Below are 14,637 nucleotides of genomic sequence, written 5' to 3'. Positions count from 1 at the left end.
TGAGGAAAGTAAACGAGTGAGCTGTCTGTTCTCTTCTGCTTTCTGTGTGTTCTTTGCATCCACGCCTGCTGTTTTTTTTTTTTTTTTTTTTTTGCTGAAGTCACCACGTTGAAGTCCGTCTCTGACCGCCATCTTCTTTTGTCTGTTTTTAACAGTCACCCAGAGTGAAGGAGGGATCACAGAATTCAGAAGTGAGTTCAGAAGCTTCTCTTCCACAGCAGCAGTGACATCATTTCTGAACATGGGGAGAAATGTTTCTTTTGATTTTAAGAAATGGAAAAATACAAGTAAAATATTTGTACTAGTCTGATTTTTTGTTGTTGTTTTATTTGTGGTGGATTACTGCACGGTGAAACATATATAATGCAATACATGCGACACAACCAGTCTGTCCTCTTGAAGTGATTCTAACGCCGCTACTACATGTCAACGTGGAAGGGACTTCAGAAGTGAGCACATCTATTTTGAAACTGGATATTATTCATATCTGCAGTGCAGCAGTGTAAAATAGATTGATTAATGCAGCTACCTCGGTTTTGAAATGCCTTCGTCTGATGTTAGTTATGATAATCGTCTTGGTTTAGCGTGCTAGCATGCTACAAATCTGCCAATTAGTAACAAACACAAGATGATGCGAACGTCACAACGAGCCATCCTGTAGATGTTGAGACGTCGATCGCAAAACATATGAACCTCACAGTGGTCCTAGAGGAAAAGTCGAGAGAGATCTCCCGAGTCAATGGGATTCATCTTTCATGTCTTTACAGTGTGCCATGGCCATCTGTCCACCCGTTGTTAAAACATTTAAGTCTGGGCCAAAGAGTTGCACCAACCAATGGATTTCTCCCGCAGGTTTTCCAGACTCCTGATCCTTTAAGTAGTCAACTCCAGCCGCCAGCCGCAGGTCATGCTGAACTATCTCGGGCTGTAGGCCAAGTTCCACTACAGCCCACACCAGTCAACACTCAATCCCCTGCCCAGGCTACATCTCCCACACCAGGCTTACCCGCTGCTGCTCTCCTCTCTCAGGCCAGTCTCCCTGGGCTCACGTTTTCCATCATCCGTCTCTCAAACACCCGTTTTGCTCATATTACTTCCTTTTGGGAGTTTTTTTTTTTTTTTTTTTTTTTTTAAAGATTTTGTGGGTATGGAAGTTATTTTAAATTCCTTATTTTTCCTCAAATGAATTGTTTGTATTTGTTTCAACAGACTTCAGCTGCCTCAGGGGATGTTAAGGCTCCCATTAGTTTGGTATTAAGGTTAAGGTATGTTTCTCTGTCACCACCTGACAATTTGAAAAGTTTCACCTTTCTCTTTGTACCTGATAACTTTTTTATTATTATTATTTGAATGTAGTAAGTCTTACACCTTTATTGAACAATAAATGTTAAGCTTTGCCCCCACTTCTCTCCTTCTCTGCCTTTATCCTTTCAGAAATTCAAAGAAGGAGCTAAATGACATTCGCTTTGAATTTATGCCTGGAAGAGGTAAGCGGAGTTTATTTTTTTTACTAATCAGAACCAAGCCTCTGTGTTCTGGTGTCACCATGTTGTTAAAGAAAATATCCTGAGGTGAAGGCTTGTTGGCTGAGGATGTCACATTTTAGATAATTGGTATGAGAAAAAGTCTGTTTATACTTTTTGTTCAACTTCTTTTGGTACTTATCACTGCAGCCAAAATGAAAAGTACACCGAGGCCTCAGCACTGAGAACAACATGGTGCTGGAAGAGTTGCATTTTATCTCCCGGAGCCGGAGTGTTTTGGACATTAATAAGCCACGGCTGTGCCCTATTTAATATTAAGTCTTTGAAAGATCCGCTGTTTTGGTTCACCTGTCACAGTTTGTGTCTTCTGCTCTGACTTTTCAGACACAGCAGATGGAGTGTCCCAGGAGCTGGTGTCAGCAGGACTGGTGGATGGAAGGGACTTAGTAATAGGTCAGTGATTTAAAAAAAAAAAAAAAAAGTTTTTTTTAAACAATTGACATGTTCTTCTGCCTGTTAACACATTGTTAACCTGAATGTTAAACATGATCTTTAAACCCATATTACAACGCAGTGCTCACTGAATGAGTGATTTACAGAAACCTGGCACATTTATCAAACTACGGTTTATATTTTCGTCATGTTAATACATTTGAGAATTTAATGTTGACTAAATTACCAAAAAAACATAAATAACCCAATTTACTCTAATATTAATATTTTAATGAAAACATATGATGTTTATATTTTATATTTGATGATCTTACTGGTGTGTGCTGTTCAGGGGAAAATCCTCACTTGTAACATCCAACAGTGTAATATTACCTACGATGCAATAGTGTGACTCTCAACTGGCCCCACGGTGGGTCCTCCTGAGTGGGTCTTAAAGCCTATGGAAAAGGCTGAGCTCTAAATTTGTGCCCAAAGTGTTTAGTAAATCCATGTTAAAGTAAAACACAAGTACAACAAGCTTCACATAATTAAGGCCCAGTGTGTCAATCTTCTCTCACTTTTTGAACATAGACAGCTGATGTTGAGATTTTTGTTGTTGTTTTTGTTTGTTTTGATTGACCTTAAACATTTATTTATTTTTTTCAGTTGCTGCAAATTTGCAGAAAATAGTTGATGAGCCTCAAGCCAATAAAAATGTCACTTTCAAACTGGTGAGTATAACTTCTTTCATCCAGCAGGGGATTAAATCCTGCGTGTAATTCTGTCGGCTGCTCTTTCTGTATTTAAAAACTGGACTACTGTTCAACTTTAAACGTTGTTTTTAATGGAACAAAAATACCAAAAAAAAGTTACTGCTGAATGGACTTTTTTTTGTTGATAAAATATTGTGACACTACCGAAAACATGGATTTAATTTAACGGACTATACTGAAAACAGGAAAAAAAAAAAAAAACACATTTGACTCTAACGTGAAACTATTGTATTGTTTTACTGTTTAAATGTGTTTTTGCTCGTCATTTTTAATGCATGCCATTTTTCTTCGTAGGCTTCTGGAATCGAGGGATCTGAAATACCAGATGATGTCAAGTTGATGGGCTTTGCTCAGCTCAGCATTAGTTAAACTGTTGTTCTACCTGGGACCGTGACTTGCCTAAAAAATGTGAAAATTTAAAAAAAAAAAAAAAATAGTTTAATGCATTTTTTTTTTTTTCTTTCCATGGCTGTAAAGAAACCACTACTGCCAAAGAAACCAGTACCATTCTGTCACCCATAGGATTATACAATGCCGCCTCGTTGAGTCAGGCGGTCAGCTGAAGTATCAGAACGTACAGTATGAGAATCACTCAAAAAAAAAAAAAAAAACAAGTTTACAGTGTACATGTATCCACAACAAACTGTTTTCATTTCCCTTGTGGTTTCCCTCATTCTGTTAGTTTTCTCTCTAATATGTGATGCATTTGCACAATCTGAACTAACGCCCTTGAATCCTGATAAGTGTAACAATGCCTTATATTCATCAGAACTACTGAATGCACGTTTTGGGGGCATCCCCAGTTACCATATGGAACATTATGTTGTCTGCACGAATGTGGTTTCAGGTGCTGATGTCAAACATTTTACTTTATTTTAATTGGAGATGAGCTGCAGCTCAGCGCGGCAACGACGAATTTTTTTTTTAGAGATACTTAAACATTTTTGCGACAAGTGCTGATCTAACGCCAAATTTTCAAAAGGATGTGGACTCGATAACAAACTTTACAGTATTAAGGCTTGTTATATCCTGTATTTTTCCAATCATCAACAACTTAACAACAGACTCAACTTCTTGACTGTGACTCTCAGCTTCAAGCCATTAAAAGGACCTTTAAAAAATGTGTAGCAAATGCAATGTGCCATTTAAAAAAAACAAAAAAAAACAGTCCATTTGTTGGGGACTATTTTCAGCTGTGGATTAATACACGTTTTGAGTTTTTTTGCAGCAGCAGGACCGTGTAACTAAACTACAGAGATTCATCATAATGAAGGCTGTATAGCATGTGAGCTGCATGCCAGTAACAATGGAGGTCAATAGCAGAGATGGATAAGCTACTATATTATGCATCAGGCTTTGGATATAGAGACAGTGATGAAGTTGTTGTTGGGTTAAGTAATGGGATTTGTTGACAAAAAAAAAAAAAAAAATCATCAGACATCTTCCTCAAAAATCTCAACTATGCCCCCAATAATAAAAGTTTAGGAAAATGTATCGCAAGATAATCCTCACCTCATTTTTACCCAATTGAACAAGCAGATTTTTTTTTTTTTTAATTTTTGGTGGTTACCATAGTGAACATCAGAAGTCAAAATTCATGTACAATGAAATCAAAAGATCTCCAAATAAAACCTGGATGTGTTTGTGAATAAAAATACATGTAAAGTGAAATGTTTTGCAGCAGCTGAAACCTCGTGTCGTATGAGCAGACGTGTCTGTCTGTTAAGTTTGTGTCTGTTTGGAATCGGTTTCACCAATTCTTAAAGAAAAAAACAACTTAAGTGCATATTTGTTTATGTGGATGAAAAATAAGAAGAAGTACTTGATTTAACCTCTAGTATGTAAATAATGAATTTTGGCTTTGATTTGTTTTTATACTGGGTGTTTCACTCTTGGCCTTTTTTCCGTCTCGTGAAACGATTGTGGGTTGTAGCGCCGCGTGAAGGAAAATGGCGACACTGCAGATTTGGCTTTGAATTCCCCTTGTTTTGCGTGACATACCGTCGCCTACTCTTATGTCGCGTATGATGCTCACTTACCATGACTTATCCAAAACAAAATTCGGCTTTTAACTTTTGGCCTTTGAAAAGTTTGAATAATATTTGACCGCGCAGCCGCAAGCTGTCCTGATCGATGCAGCTCTTAATGTCTGTCCAACCTAAATTCCCCCCAAATTTTGAGTTGAAAAAGAGCAAAATTGTCTCCAACGCTTGATAAATACCAAGTGGAGGTTGTTTACAGTTAGTTCTTTGAACCGCATCTGAAGTCATACAGCTGCTCTGCCGTGATTGTAAACATTTCCCATGATCAGAAATGTACTTTGAATTCAGATTTTGTTTCAAAAGGCCGCCATCGGCGCACATGATGCATCCTTTCAACCTCACTCTGGTTGCTGTGCATTAAGGACATGGTTTGAGCATAAATGTGCATCTCGCGCTTGTTGTCGACGGCGGCGAGAGCTTCATTTAACGTGTTCATCTGGAATGCCAGCAAACGTTTGACTGTTCATAACTCTCCAGATGCCAAATTGAATGAAACTGAATGCATTTCTGCTTACAGTTCAAACGTTAAGAGGAAATCTTTTTTTTTTTTTTTTTTTTTTTTATTTTGACCAGAAACATGTTCAATTTTACACTAGCCTTAAATTAAAAAACGACCAAGTGTATTATATCCTTTGACATAATGTCAAGGTTTTGATTTAGACTTTCAGTGTCTTTTGAAATGTAGTTCCTGTTACCCGTGAAGACACTTGTAATAGAGCTATACAGGTGTCTCGACCCTCTGGTCTCCTCGAAGGGGAGCCGCAAAGTCAGCAGCCCAATGTTACTCTTAAGTTGTGAAACTTCAGTATTTGGTGCCATTTTCCTGGTGGAGTCTGCAGCTGACAGCGGACAAGGACAGGATCGGTGTGTATGAGCCCTGAGAGAAGTGTGTGTGTGTGTGTGTGTGTGTGTGTGTGTGTGTGTGTGTGTGTGTGTGTGTGTGTGTGTGTGTGTGTGTCGCGTAGATTGAGCCCTTCTTCTAACAGAGTTGAAGATCTAATGGTTTTGTTCTCACCCTTTTCTCCAGCAGTCTCTTCTGTCCTGCTCACACGCAGTCTAACAAAACTGTAGCAAACTGAACAGATGACCGGCAAAACCATTTTTGTCCAGGCAATAACTCAAAGCCGTAATATATTTTAATTTTCCATCTGTTTTCAGTTGTTGTTTTTTTTCATTCTTTCATTTGCTCTGTTTTTTTTTTTTTTTGATCGTTTTGGAGTTCAAAGCATGTTTCTCTTGATTATTTTTAATCAATAAAGAATGAGCATATCAGCCTCCTCTTAGAACTTCGTTTTTTTTTTTTTTGTAATGTAAACATCACCTCTGATTTTGGAATAAGTTGTTCTTGATTGGGATTTAAAAAATAAAACGACACCAAATGACTACAAAGAGAATCACATAAGAGGAACACGGCACCTGAATCTGTGCATCGCTGGGTTTTCAGTAAGCCTTATTTTTTTTTATAGCGGTTTCACTGTTTCTCAGTCCTTTCAGCCCTATTGTCCTCACAATGTTCAGACGTGACTCATCAGGTAGTACTCGGTTCTCATTTTACAACCTGTTTAACTCGTGTCCGCTTTCTCCGCTCTAAACATTACAGGGCTCCTTTGGCAATTTATAAGTGGATTTTTATAGAGTTAGGGGACTTTGTGAAGCAGGTGCAGAGATATCCTGACTTGAAAAACATTTAACCCTTAATGCACCTCTTCAGTGGACCGTCTGGTCGGTGCTGTTAACCATTGAAGGAAACGTTTAACCGTGAGCTCTGTGGGAAGGCCCGATGTGGTTTCAACACGGCTCGGACTTGGATGTGGTTTGGTAAGCACCATAAAAGTCCCAGGCAAACATTCAGGTGGATTCTGTCGATGTGGAGTTAAAAAAAAAAACAACCCAAAAAAACAGTCCCGCATGTCATTATTTCCTGGAATAAATGTAGAAGTGAAAGGCAAGGGTCAACAGATTTGAATAATTGTCTCAATAGCATTTACATTTGTCTGGTGTTTCTGTATATACTCAATCCACCTCCAGCAGCTACAGCAGTAACATGCTAGTTATACGCTGATGCTTCAGTATCAGTTATCTAATGATGACCAGTGATGTCACTTGGCACAATTACATTAAGTTAGGTTTAGTATAAAGCCAGATAACATAACGATGTCATGGGTATATTCAACCTGATTTGTAGTTTGTGGCAAAATCAGAGGAGAGCTGCTGACTTGGAGATCGAGGAAGAGACCAAATTTGCACTTTAAGGACAGGTCCCGATAAGGCCCTGATAACGTCCTGATAAGACTTCTTTTTTGTTGTTGTCCTGCAATCACAAGTCTAGGTCGTTATTCTACAGTTATGACATGATTGTGTAGATTGTTTTTTTTTTATCTGATCTTAACATACAATAAAAGCCTGTTGTTTTTTGATAAAATGAGCAATACCTGAGGGATCCTGATGGGTCACATTTTGCTGCATGCTTTGGTAGTCTGTTTGTTAGCAATTTGGCAGGTCATAAACACAGAGACAGCGACTGCCAGCTTAAACATTAACTTGGAGGACAACAGCCAGGTTGATCGTTAGTCAAACTCGCTTAAAACTAAATCTTTCTCGGTCCCAAGCTACATTTTGAGGACATTTAGATACAAATATGAGCAACTTTGGGCTGATCCTAAAGGAGATTGGGGAGTTCGGTTTGTTTCAGAAACGTTTGGTGGCTGCATTATGCATCCCCAGCATTTTTGTAGCTTTTGACGTGATTGGTCAGGTGTTTACAGGCATGAGCTTCCCACACCACTGTGACACTGACTGGATCCTGAAGCATGGTTCCAACCTGACCGACGAGAGACAAAGAAATCTCACCATCCCAGTGAACCAGGATGGAAGGTTTGAAAGCTGTAAAATGTTCACACCTGTGGATTTGGATTTGGAAACCATTGAGAAGTATGGGATCAACACCACTACAGGCTGCGTAGATGGATCCGATTTTGAAGCACCACAAGGGGCCTTCAGCATTGTGACAGAGGTAAGAGATACTTATTTGCTTTTAGAGTCTCTGTGCCATTAAAATAAAATTATAGTTGTACCAATTCATTTAAAGGGCCAGTGTAGGATTTAGTGCCATCTAGTGGTGAGGTTGCAGATTGTAACCAACTGAACACTCCTCGCCTCACGCTCCCCTTTAAAACGTGTTAAAGAATCTAATGTGGCTTCAAAACTTGTGAAAGACCCTAGATCCAGTGTTTGGTTTGTCTTTTCTGGGCGCGTGGCAAGGGGCGCGTGGCAAACCCGCCCTGACATCACCTATTGGTTTGAAGGGCCATTTTGAAGCCTAAATTCTGGCATTTTGAATGTAGCCCTCTCGGAGTTTTGAAACTGTAGTGACCATATTTGGATGAGAGGGTGGAGCTTGGGAGGAGCGAGGGGTGGATCAGATTGAAAACCCAAGAGCATTATGCCCGCCCACCTGTACTGGAAACCTGATTACACACCAAACATTTCAATCAAACCAAGCACGCCCCCAAACCTACTTCACAGAGGTCTAATATAAAAATATTTAAAAAAAATCATTTAATTATTTTCAGAAGAAACACCAGAACACTAATCAAAAGGAGTGACTTTATCACATGACACCATAATGATTTGTGGAAAACATTTTTTGATTTTGTACTTCATGGGAGAAGTTGACACTTTTTGAATGGGAGTCTATTAGAGATATTTTTGGAGCCAGCCCCTTGTGACTCTCGGTGGTATTGCACTTTAAGGCATTACTGCATTTTTTTTTTTCACACCCAGAGACTACGTCCATTCCTATGCCTCCACAACTGTGATAGCTATAGCCGGATACATAATTCTTAGTTTCACGTGATTATACAGTAATGACAACATAATTATGAATATTTTACCCCATTTCTGCCAACAGATCCTTCCTAAATCCTACACATTGAACGTTCAATAAGAAATGGGTGCAGGTGCTGTTTTTCTCCGTTATGTATGAGTTGTGGACTCTGTATGTCCTTTCGGAGCCCCCCTTGTTTCGGATCACATTAAGTAATGGCATTTGCTTTCTTACCTGTTTGTGGTACAAGACGCTGTGTATAGTTATGTGTTTGTTTTAAATTAAAAATCACACTTAAAATGTCTCAATTTATAAAAAAAAAAAATTACTACTACAAGTACTGCAAGTGAACTTCATTTGGTGTTTTTCCTGTTCTCCTTTGTTCTCCCTGCTTCTTGCTGTCAGTTTGATCTGGTTTGTGACAGGAGCAGTTTGATTGAGGCGTCACAGTCTATCTACATGGCCGGTCTTCTTGTTGGAGCGTTTGTGCTGGGGCAGATGGCTGACAGGTATGCACCACCTCTCTAATGCATCTGAGCATTACAAGTTATTCAATTGCAAATACTGACAAGTACATTGAGTGCAGATCAAAACACAGAGCTCTTTGAATCCTTACAAATGAGACAATTCTTGTACACATTGACTCCTGAATTCATCTGCACAGAGTGTCCACATTTACATATCTAATTGTCAGTATCCTCAAGGGTGCTTACGGTCTAATTTTGGAAACATGACACTTAAAAAGGCACGAGGAATATGAGGTTTGGTATTTGGAAGGATAATATTAAGGAAAAATATAAATAAAGATATTTGAAAAACAGAAATGATTCTGCTTTCAAACATAAGATACAAACTTAAGATATAGTGAGGCCATATTTGTCATGCTTGCAGTAACCAAGTAATGGTTCTTCTTTCTTCTCTCTGCAGGTTTGGTCGACGCTTTGTAGTCCTGCTTTCCCTCCTTCTCCTGCTGTTGTTTGGTGTCGGTGCTGGTTTCTCACCCAACATCTATGTTTATATCGTTCTCAAATTCTTAGGTGGCATCTCAATATCAGGCATTATTGCTAACGCGTTTGTGATAGGTAAGTACAAAATTCACAGTTCAATTAGCCTGTCGTTGTCACAGGCAGCAGCTCACTGTACAGTACCACTGTACATGAGAGACAGAGATGTAATTGAGGATTTTATTTCTTCAAGTTATCACACATATGAACAACACTGATTGAAAGTCCACATAAAAAGGTGCCAAATTTCTCTTTAAATTCTACACACATTGGGTTTAAAGTGCCGATAGAGTTGTGTATGTAGAAAACACAGGCACTTAAACCTTATGTCAGAGCACTAGTTTAAAAAATGACTGTTTAGGGAAGGTGTTAAGTAAAAACACGCGACACACCGTGTTGTTTAACCCATTCCCACTCGCAGGGTGTTAAATACTGCTGTTTAATCAAAGCCTTTTGCGTCTACTCACAAGGTGCCTCACATTTAGGGTCAAGAAATGATCATGGTTTGAATATAAAAAAGTTATTTCACATACTTACTTTAAAAAAAAAATTCATGTTGACTTTTGTTTTGTCATGGACTTGAATTCGAACAACAGTCTCCCGCATGAAAGTCCTGGTTTGTTCTTTCAAAATACCCACAACGTCCTCCCCCACTTTACCTATCTTTGCACTTTATCACTTGACCCTCTTCGATCCGGACCGCCACAGTGCATAAGATATGAGGTACTTTGTGCATATGTTTATGGTGCATAGAACATGTCGAACATCATAGAACATCTCGTGCTTACCACTTGAAACCCCAGCGGCTTTGACAAAACAGCACGACTTAACATTCTGGGAACCTATTGAATAAGCAAAACAAAGTGTGTGAGTTTAGTGCAAGCCTAAATAGAGTTATTTATAAAATTCACATGAAACTCATTGATGGGTGATGCTTCGTCTTGCAAGATGCAATGTGCTGCAAATGTCAGCACACACATTAACCATAAATCTGTTAAACCTCAAACTGTTAATTTGACTGTATTTTCTTTAAGTCTTAAGTCTTTAAAATTACACTGAAATAAGTACTTATACAGTAATTACACACTTGCTGAATGTTATAGGAAACCAAAAATGACGCTTTTTCCATCTGTCTTATTGCTTTGAAGGTGGAGAATGGAGTGATTCTTCCAAGTTTGCTTTCTGCACCATTATCTGCCACTCTTTTTTCCCGCTTGGACTGATGCTGTTGTCCGGCCTCGCCTATCTGATCCGCAACTGGAGGATCCTGCAGCTGGTGCTCTTCAGCCCTCTTCTTGTAGTCCTGGTAATCTTCTACTGGTCAGCAGCTGTTCCTGCCACATTAACTGCTTATTTCCAACATCTAATAGCCACAGAAAAATTAGACTGATATGTACATGACAGGCTGTGGTTTACCAACTAGGATTCTTCCGGAGTCAGCTCGCTGGCTCATTACCCAGGGCAGGAATGAGGAGGCCATGAAAGTGATCCGGAGGGCAGCCAAAGTGAACAAGAGAAACGTCCCTGTAGACCTGCTAGATAAGGTGAGCGGCAACGAAAGCACTTTGGCTTCAGCCAAAATCAAACACAACAAATATACTCGCACTTAAATATGACATCTCAATTATTTAGCTGGATGTCGAGGGTGCAACCAAAAGAGGAAGTATGCTGGACATCTTCAGGATATCGTACCTGAGAAAACGTGCCATCATAATGAGCTACGTCTGGTGAGTATTCATTTCCGCCACAAACTGCTGCCACATCTCCACCATTATCTTTGTGAATGCACTGAGGATATCTCTCACACTGGATAGGTTTGGAACAAGTCTGATGTACTATGGACTGAGCCTGAATGTTGGCAATTTTGGTCTGGATATTTACCTCACGCAGTTCATCTTCGGCGTAGTAGAATTTCCTGCACGTCTGGGTAGCTTGCCTCTGCTCCAGCGCTTCGGGAGGAGAATTTGTCAAGCAGCGGTGCTGTTTGTTGGAGGTGTTGCTTGTCTTGGGATCCTTGCTGTACCAAGAGGTACATTACTGATTTGTTATGCATATTTGTTGACATCTGACTTGAAGGTAATTATTGTATGAATCTGAAGAACAGGAAAAATGTCATTCTTATAGAAATTGAACCCTTTAATAAATTTTAACAGTAAGTCTTTGGCTGTGTTCCAAATGACAAATGTGCTAAAAAAAAAAAAAAAAAAGTGCACAAAACATGCTGCAAAAGTGCAAAAATTGAAATACAAAAGTCCTATTATGTAAGCGTTATTGTACTGTATGTACCGGACATACACACTCGATAAGCACACTGATGGCTTCAATCCTACAGCAGTGTGGTGGTGGTAGTTAGTGAAAAATGATGGTGTTGAGCAACAGCTGCTGCTTCCTTAGATGCCTTAATTAAAACATTCTTAACGTCTGTGGTCCCTCCCTTTCCGCTACGTCGGCAAGATGGCGTCCGCTCAGGGTGAAAAGTGTCCATGATTAAAAAAAAAAAAAAAAAAAAAAAATGTTTTGACTGTTTTAAGTGCATACTTATGCACTCAAAATAGTGACTGCTAGTACGTAAGTAGGAACACGACATTGGTCTTGGAATTGTCTCTAAAAGGCATCTTCTCTAAAACAAAATAATGAAACTGAGTCTGTCCGACTCTGAAACGTGTTTTTGTTTGTCCATCAGACCTTCCTACTGTGGTAACAGTTTTAGCCGTCTTCGGGAAATTTGCTGCAACTGCAAGTTTTTCCACAGTTTATGTTTATACTGCAGAATTATATCCCACCATCCTAAGGTACGAATGTCCCAACATAAAATATTTTTCTTCAGACATGTTGGCAGAGGAATACAATGTTTTATGAGATGCAGTGAGATTGCTCATGAGTTTAATGTCTATACTGGCAGGCAGAATGGCGTTGGTCTGAACTCAATGTGTGCTCGAGTGGCAGGCATCCTCGCTCCGCTGATCAGGCTCCTGGACGTCTACCATCACACCATTCCCATGCTGATATATGGCATCGTCCCCATCACTGCTGGTGGTTTGTGCCTGCTGTTGCCTGAAACCCTCAATGTTGAACTGCAGGACCATGCTGACCTTATGTGAGTTGCAAAAACCCTTTCACAACAGAATACTTATTTCATTTACAAGAAAATCAAAGGATTTCTACATAATAGCCGTCTTGTTTTTCATTTTAGAAAACCTAAGGATGAGACTGCGGAGAAGGGAACCTTTACTGAAGAGGACAAATCAGGAATGAGCACAAAAATGTAATTTCAATGGGTTTCACAATTCATCAGGAAGAAGACTGCTTCTTCTCAGCTGGTGCAGTGGGGACAGAAATGTGTTTGTATACGGTTGGCTAAAACGCAAAGCTTCTGTTGAATCATGTTTAACTTGTCAATTTTTACAATCTGTTAAAAATGTAAAGGTTATATGTTTGATAACTGGGATTTTTGTATATATTAAAAGTCATATATGTACGATAGATTTGCAACACACTTCCTCTCCTTTATTTCTCAGATAATGTAGTAAATGTTTTTCTTTTCCTGTGAACAAACTGCCGTCTCTCGCTATATATTTAAGTTGCTATGAGTCGGCTGTGGTATAGCCTATTGTGAAAAATGGGAGTAAGCACATTCAGGCCTATCACAACCTGGTCTCACGAATTACAAGAAGCCAACTTCTCATTGATTCAGAAAAAGATTGCAACAAGCTGGTGAACACTGTGGAGCATTTAGCATCTTTTAGCATTTCGGTGATCGGTGACTTACAGCCGCTGCACCATTTTGCCAATGTAAGATTAAATACACATGCATGAATATGCTCTGAAAAGTTGTCTTCAGCCTGCAAGTAAGGTATTTAGGGAACATCTGTAAAATATAGCATTTACTGAAAGTCTGCGCTGTCGGGAAGAACTGCAAATTCTAGCTAAAGAACATAACCAGTAACTCTCTCCACCTCTAATCAGCATGAGTCTCTTAATGCACATAGATGACGTGCTGCACCACCGGCCACCACAACTTAAATTCTCAACCTGTGGGGAATAGTGACACAGAGAGAGAGAGAGGGAAGGCCGCAAACAGTCATAGTTTGTGTTGGGGAAATTTGCTGCCGCTGCTTGTTTCAGCACATTATACGTTTATACAACATGAATTACACCCAACCGTTTTAAGGTAATGTCACTCCTTCCTCTTCTGTTCATAACAATGAAAGGGAACACTAACAACCATTTTACCATTGAAGTTTGCTTCTTTCTTATTTCAACCACAAACTACAAAAATACTGTTTTAATTGTCTTCACCTTTTTTTTTTTTTAATATAGAAATCCAGTGAATGGACCAAAGGGGGACAGATACCGTGTTGAACACGTTATTGAAGAGCACAAACTGTAAATTGTGATGAAATCATAATCAGACATAATAATTCCGCTCTTACTATTTTTAAATTCATGATCAGGTATTCAAAGTTGGAAAAAAATTATAGTTGTAATAACTAGCATTAAATCACTGATCAGTAATAATTACTCAGAGAAAGATTAAAGACCAATTTTATTGTATTACATGGATACTTAGCTCAACTGCAACTTTATCAGACATTGATTTAGCCATATATTTGGTTGTGTTTCTATAAATCAAATAAAGTGTTTTACACACACACAAACATGCACTTTAAACGTCATGAATCCCTGCAAGCAAATCGGTCACATGCCACACCACCTGCCACCACAAATAAATTCTCAACCTGTGGGAGGCACTGGCACGGAAACGGAGAAGAGACTAAGATAAGATAAGATAAGATAAGATGACTTTATTAATCCCACAGTTGGGAAAGTCGGTCATCACAGCAGCCAGAAAAAAACCAAAATGTGCACTCAATATGAAAAAAATTACAAATACGTACAAGATATAAGAAATAAGATAGATGCAAATTTTTTTATTTCAGAATAAATACACACAAACTATATACACAAAAAAACAAACACATAAAATAAAAATAAATGAATACAGTTTGGGATGAATGGAAAAAAATGTCTGGTGCTATGAAATGAAATGAGATGAACAGTGCAACGATATCATAG

General features: G+C 38.9%; 3 protein-coding genes across 4 annotated transcripts in view; 2 read left to right on the top strand and 1 right to left on the bottom strand.

The window, feature by feature from the left end:
* The window catches only part of oxsr1b (oxidative stress responsive kinase 1b), a 38,130-nt gene extending 32,121 nt beyond the window's left edge, over positions 1-6,009 (top strand). For both annotated transcript variants that reach the window (XM_069703542.1, XM_069703541.1), the window contains 7 exons: positions 156-191; positions 853-1,029; positions 1,210-1,265; positions 1,435-1,487; positions 1,869-1,937; positions 2,583-2,647; positions 2,984-6,009. In XM_069703542.1, the coding sequence (XP_069559643.1) occupies positions 156-191; positions 853-1,029; positions 1,210-1,265; positions 1,435-1,487; positions 1,869-1,937; positions 2,583-2,647; positions 2,984-3,058 (531 nt within the window). In that variant the 3' untranslated portion in view covers positions 3,059-6,009. The remainder of the gene's footprint in view (positions 1-155; positions 192-852; positions 1,030-1,209; positions 1,266-1,434; positions 1,488-1,868; positions 1,938-2,582; positions 2,648-2,983) is intronic.
* LOC138623807 (xin actin-binding repeat-containing protein 1) overlaps positions 1-14,637 on the bottom strand; it is a 43,785-nt gene that overhangs the window by 13,264 nt on the left and 15,884 nt on the right. The window lies entirely within an intron of this gene.
* On the top strand, positions 6,219-13,002 carry LOC138623770 (solute carrier family 22 member 13-like). The gene is made up of 10 exons (XM_069703457.1): positions 6,219-7,744; positions 8,963-9,066; positions 9,485-9,639; positions 10,710-10,881; positions 10,985-11,105; positions 11,194-11,288; positions 11,376-11,590; positions 12,245-12,353; positions 12,464-12,658; positions 12,755-13,002. Exons 1-10 carry the CDS (start codon positions 7,370-7,372, stop codon positions 12,828-12,830), a joined length of 1,617 nt encoding a protein of 538 aa, XP_069559558.1. The 5' UTR covers positions 6,219-7,369; the 3' UTR covers positions 12,831-13,002.

The sequence above is a fragment of the Brachyistius frenatus genome, unplaced genomic scaffold, assembly GCF_029030835.1.
Source record: "Brachyistius frenatus isolate BFR_SWC_R1_liver_20210118 unplaced genomic scaffold, ASM2903083v1 Contig_47, whole genome shotgun sequence".
Classification (NCBI taxonomy): Eukaryota; Metazoa; Chordata; class Actinopteri; family Embiotocidae; genus Brachyistius; species Brachyistius frenatus.
The sequence above is the reverse complement of the archived record's forward strand: the minus strand, read 5'-3'. Positions and strand labels throughout refer to the sequence as shown.